Source organism: Dipteris shenzhenensis, chromosome 2 (genome assembly GCF_047967505.1).
Source record: "Dipteris shenzhenensis isolate YYH24624 ecotype China chromosome 2, Dip_SZ_1.0, whole genome shotgun sequence".
Taxonomy (NCBI): Eukaryota; Viridiplantae; Streptophyta; class Polypodiopsida; order Gleicheniales; family Dipteridaceae; genus Dipteris; species Dipteris shenzhenensis.
Window position 1 is genome coordinate 19,272,220 of NC_141597.1, and position 5,920 is coordinate 19,278,139.

A 5,920-nucleotide genomic window follows, 5' to 3' on the forward strand; every position below is an offset into this window, starting at 1 on the left:
TCTAGAATTTTCTCCCTCTTTCCATAGATGTCAAATTCTTTCACCTTCACTTTTCCCCTTTTAAAAGCTTCCATCCACCCTGAACTATTAACTATGAGATTCTCTTTTGTACTACTAGGGTCTGGTTTATTTTCCAAGGATTGCCCCCCTCGCAAAACAAAACACATTAAAAAAAAAACAAAAACTATGAGGTTCTCTTTCCAATATCCCAATGGAATTTGATTACTTGACATTTCAAAAGCATGGGACCTTATTGCACACAAACTTTTGATACTGACCTAGCCATGCTCCACACCCATTTTGAGCGAGTATTCCAAAACCTCCTCCGTACACATAGATGCACATGTGCACACTCACATAAATCTAATTCCAATAAATCTAACTCGAGTCACCTATCCGCGGCTCTCCACGTGGGGGAGTGCCCGGCCATTTCCAGGGGCTGGCCATTGGCTTCATGGAAACCATTGGGAGTGGCCCTCGTAGACCCTTGGAGGCAAAAAATGTGGGACATTTTCAATTTGAAAACGATCCAAAGTGTCACTGGCAGTGTAGAAATGTTCTGCAAGCTTGTGCACAAGTAGTGCTACTGCTAATCGTTCAAGCCATTGGGCAGCATGGGTTTCCAAAACCACGGAGGAATCCCCAATCTCCTTGACTCATCATACGCCTTCCATCTCTGCACTGGCTGAATGTTGGATTCCTCTTTTGTGTCCTTCCCTTCTTTATGTATGGTTCACATAGGAAATGATCCTTGGGGGCCGAGCCAACAGCCCTCCCAGATGGCCTTCCAATCTCCCCTCACGCTCTGCTTATGGTCAAATTCGACTCCTGGAGCAACCAGTGTTTGCTCCACAAATACCTGGTGTGTTTAGGCACAAATCTCTGCCCACAAGTAGTTTGAACATTTGGTTAGTCAGAGAAGTAAATTATTCAATCTTGGGTACGCAGGCCAAACATTGAGCCCGAGAAGGCCATGGCAAGACTATTTGACAGGACCTACTCAGAGGCTGGACAAGGGATGTGGCAAGGTGACATCTCCATCTCATGCAGATTTTTCAGGGCATTGACATGTTTGTGTTTTAGGGACTGTGGTTGTCTATACTGGCATTAACGTTCTTTTCCATAATGGCAATAACGTTCTTTAAGTGAAGGTGATGTCCACAGTTTGGGTTGCGGCTGCGATTGTTTTTAATTTAAGGACATTGCTGCTCATTCTCAACGTGTTGTTTCTAACAGAAGTGTCTAGAATCCTTATGCACGGTAGGGACGCTCTCGCCCAAAAGCCCATTGAGGCCTGGTCAAGGACAATCAAGTGTGGCTCGTGGAATGTACAACGGGTATTGTTCTGTGGGCGAGTCTTTCAGAGGTCTAAACTTGATTGAATTGATATTATTTGTTGCAGTCATGTGTGGACCTAACACATTTAACACTGTCAAAGCTACGTACCACAACTCATTAAGATAAAATTTTGTACGTGTACTGTTACAGGGAGGTGGGCCAGTGGGAATTTTTTGATGAACATTGAGTTCAAGGAGGGATTAAATGTGAGAGGCACTGGAGAGTCTTGTGCTCACACAGATGTAAGGACTTTGTGTAAGGTGGGGCGGTTGGAGGAAGCACTGCTTGTGCTGGATCATATGGATGAAAGAGGCATACAGCCAAAGGGGATCGATTATGCCTCTCTTTTGCAGGTGTGCATCACCGTGAAGGCACTGGAGCAGGGAAAGCAGGTGCATGCTCATATTATCAGAAGTAATTTCAAGCCAAATCTTGCTATAGAGAATGCCCTTGTTAATATGTATTGCAAGTGTGGGAGTTTGGTTGATGCTCATGAAATGTTTGACAAAATGCTTGAACGAGATGTGTTCACATGGACAACAATGATTGCAGGGTACGCTGAACATGGGCCCGCTGAGAAAGCTTTCAACCTTTTCTGGCAGATGCAAGGTGAAAGCATCAAGCCTGATGAGGTCACCTTTTTGAGCGCCCTCAAGGCATGTGCCAGTTTAGGAACTCTGGAGCAGGGCCAGCAGATTCATGCCCATATTGAGAAGAGTGGGCTCAATCTAAACATTTTTATCAGGAGCTCTCTGGTTGATATGTATGCCAAGTGTGGTAGCATACAACGTGCACGCCAAGAGTTTGACAAGATGCCTAAAAGGGATGTAATATCATGGAATACGATTATTGCAGGGTATGTACAACACGGGAATTCTCAGGAGGCTGTGAAACTTTTTCTCCAGATGGTTCAGGAAGGTGTCAAGCCAGACAGGGTCACGTTTCTGAACTCACTTAAAGCATGTGCAAGCCTTGGAGTTTTGGGCCATGGCAAGGGGATACATGTTTACATAATCAAGAATGGGTTTGAGTCTGATGTTTTTGTGGGAAGTACTCTTGTTGACATGTACGCAAAGTGTGGCAGCATAGAGGATGCACTGCAGGTGTTTGACAATATGCCTAAGCGAACTGTAGTTTCATGGAATGCCATGATTACGGGGTATGCACAGCCAGGGCGTGCAGAGGAATCTCTTAAACTGTTCTGGCGAATGGAATCAACAGGCGTGCAGCCAACTGCAGTGACTTTTGTTGGTGTTCTTAAAGCATGTGCTATTATTGGTGTCCTTGAACGGGGCAAGCAGATCCATGAGAAGATTGTTAAGAGTAGGGTAAAGTTGAATATAATCATGGGAAATACTCTTGTCGACATGTATGCCAAATGTGGGGATATAAAGGAGGCTCACCGAGCATTTGATGAAATGCTAGAAAGAGATGTGGTCTCTTGGAATGCATTGATTGCAGGATATGCTCAGCATGGGCTTGCGTTGGAGGCTTTCAAGCTCTTTCAGAAGATGGAATCGGAAGGTGTAAAACCAGATAGGGTCACCTTTTTGAGTGTTCTGAAGGCATGCAACAGCTTAGAAGTCCTTGAACAGGGAAAGCAAATTCATGCTTATATTATGCAAAATGGATTTGAGTCTGATATTTTTGTTGCGAGCAACCTTGTTGACATGTATGCCAAATGTGGTAGTGTAGATGATGCATGGGAGATGTTTGACAAAATGGAGGAAAGAAACGTGGTTGCATGGAACTCTATGATTGGCGGTTATGTCCAACATGGCCATCTTGACAGGGCTTTCAAACTTTTTCAACAAATGGAAGAGGCAGATGTAAAGCCAGGAAAGATAACATGCTTGAGCATTTTGAAAGCATGTACCAGTCTTGGTATCTTGGAACAAGCCAAGTGCATACATAATTACATCGTCAAAGATGAATTTGAGTCAGATATTTATGTAGGAAACACGCTTGTAGACATGTATGCCAAGTGTGGGAGTATGGATGATGCACATTGTGTGTTTGATAGTTTGACAGAAAGAAATGTGGTCTCTTGGAATGCACTGATTGCTGGATATGCCCAACAAGAGCATTTTGAATTTGCTTTTGAACTCTTGGCTCGAATGGAACAGGAAAATGTGAAAGCCAATGAGGTTACCTTCATTACTACCCTCAAGGCTTCTGCCAGCCTGGCATCCTTGGATCACGGTAAGCAGATACATGCTCACATACTGCAAAGTGAACATGAGTCTGATCCTTTTGTAGGGAATTCCCTTATTGATATGTATGCCAAATGCAATAGTGTGGAGGATGCTCGCCGAGTATTTAATCAAATGCCCAAACAAGATGTGGTCACATGGAATGCAATGATTGCTGGATATTCACAGCTTGGCCAAGGTGAAGAGGCTTTCAAATTGTTCCACCAAATGGACTGTCAAGATGTGAAGCCAGATGAAGTAACGCTTTTGAGCATCATCAAGGCATGTGTCAGCCTTGGGGATCTGCAATTGGGCATGGAAAGCCATGCTTGCATTACAAAACACGGTTTTGAATTGAATTCTTTTCTGGGCAATGCTCTCATTGATATGTATGCAAAATGTGGGAGCTTTGAGAATGCCCGCCAAGTTTTTAATGATATTCATGACAAAGGTGTGGTGTCATGGAATGCAATGATTACAGGCTATGTCCAACACGAGCATGCTGAGGAGGCTGTCAACCTTTTCCACACTATGGAACATGAAGGTGTGGAGCCTGATAGGGTTACCTTTTTGAATATCCTCAAGGCTTGTGGCAGTATGGGAATTTTGGAACAAGGTAAGCAGATCCATGCCGACATTCAGAAGCATGGAATTGAGTCTGATATCTTTGTGAGGAATACCCTAATTGACATGTATGGAAAATGTGGAAGTATCAAGGCTGCACGTCATGTCTTTGACAGTATCGGGGAACGTGACATGATCTCCTGGAATGCAATGATCACAGGATATGCTCAAAATGGACATGTTCATGAGACTTTTAAAATCTTTGAGGCAATGCAGTCAGAAGGTCAGAAGCTGGACCATGTTACATTTGTTAGTGTTCTTTCTGTATGTAGCTATGCAGGTCTTGTTAATGAAGGCCGTCGCTATTTTAATTCTCTGACTAAAGAACGTCACATCACACCAACACAAGAGCATTGTGCTTGCATGGTTGATATCCTTGGTCGTGCTGGATGCCTGGACGAGGCAGTTGCATTCATTGAAAACTTGCCATTTCAGCCTAGTGCAGTGGTGTGGATGGCCTTGCTTGGTAGCTGCAGAACATTTGGCAACCTGGTGCTGGCAAAACATGCAGCAGAAAATATACTTGAGCTTGAGCCACAGAATACTGCAGCATATGTGCTATTATCGAATATTTATGCTGTTTCTGGCAATTGGGAGGATAATGCTAATGTGAGCAAAATGATGAAAGATAGAGGCGTGAAGAAAGACGCAGGGCACAGTCTCATTGAGGTTGCTGAAGATACACAAATAAAGGCAATTCATGTAGAGGTACAGAGGCTATTTGGGGAAATGGAGGCAACAGGCTTCATCCCTGATGCGGGCTTTGTGTTGCATCATGTAGATGATGAGTAAATGACATTCTCTCTAAGTCAGCATAGGCTCGCAATTTCTTTTTGACTATGAGCACACCTCCTGGGACCTCTGTTGCGTTCCCAAGAAATCTTCAGGTCTGTGGAGACTGCCACAATCCTCTGAAGTTTATCTAAAAAATCGTGGGGTGAGAAATATTCATAAGAGTTTTCATCTGTTCACTCCGGTTGAACCCAGGACAAGTGTATTCCAATATGAAAAGTGAATAGGATCTGAGCCATGTTACAGCTTGGGCATAGGGCAGAAGATCATTGATGAGGTTATGTTTCCATGTAAGCCTTGTTATGTCCTTGTAACATGGCTGGGCACATATATTTTAAAGCAGCCGGGGGGCCCTGATTATGTGGCCCTCTTATCGTTACATTCTCTCATTAATCTCTTTCTTTCCCACATATCAATGTTCCCCTCTCTCCCCCTTCCTTTTCAGCCGTCTCCTCTCCCCTTCCTGCTGATTATTTCATCTGAGTTTTGGAGACTTGGGAGACATATTGTACTGCGCCTGGGCTTATTCATTTTTGCATTCCCAACAGAAATATTCCATTGCATATGGCAAGTTGGCAGCTAGCAATGTGATCATTTGAAGGTTCCAACTCTCAAGCCTTGAATATCAATCGCTTGGAGGTATGATTGGATGTTGAGGATGTTCTTGGATTGAAGAAGCATTCTCAAAATCTTGACATGTTTTGCAGTAAGGTGGTCAAATTCCAGCCCTTCGGTAAAGGGACACATATTTCAGAAGATTTTTAAAGATATACTGAAACAATGGCTGCTAAATTCAGAAGACTACTGGTACCTAAGGCACAACCAACATGATATCCTGAAGGGCAAATAGAACTTGCAAATAGAAATGAATCAAAATACTCTTAGATTAGGAGGTACGTGTAAGCTGTGCACCCAACAGGAACTAGCAGGGCTGCGTGGAAGCTGCAAGTCTTAGGCTTGGAAGCAAGTGTATG

General features: G+C 43.6%; 1 protein-coding gene across 2 annotated transcripts; it reads left to right on the forward strand.

The window, feature by feature from the left end:
• The first annotated feature begins 535 nt into the window (after positions 1-535).
• LOC147904440 (pentatricopeptide repeat-containing protein At3g53360, mitochondrial-like) lies at positions 536-5,130 on the forward strand. Of its 2 annotated transcripts, XM_087386468.1 has the most exons (4): positions 536-862; positions 949-1,028; positions 1,237-1,366; positions 1,489-5,130. In XM_087386468.1, exons 1-4 carry the CDS (start codon positions 745-747, stop codon positions 4,944-4,946), a joined length of 3,786 nt encoding a protein of 1,261 aa, XP_087242594.1. In that variant the 5' UTR covers positions 536-744; the 3' UTR covers positions 4,947-5,130. The 2 variants fall into 2 exon arrangements, with proteins under 2 accessions (XP_087242594.1, XP_087242603.1); XM_087386477.1 differs by lacking the exons at positions 536-862; positions 949-1,028 and having other exon boundaries at positions 1,237-1,337.
• The last annotated feature ends 790 nt before the right edge of the window (positions 5,131-5,920 follow it).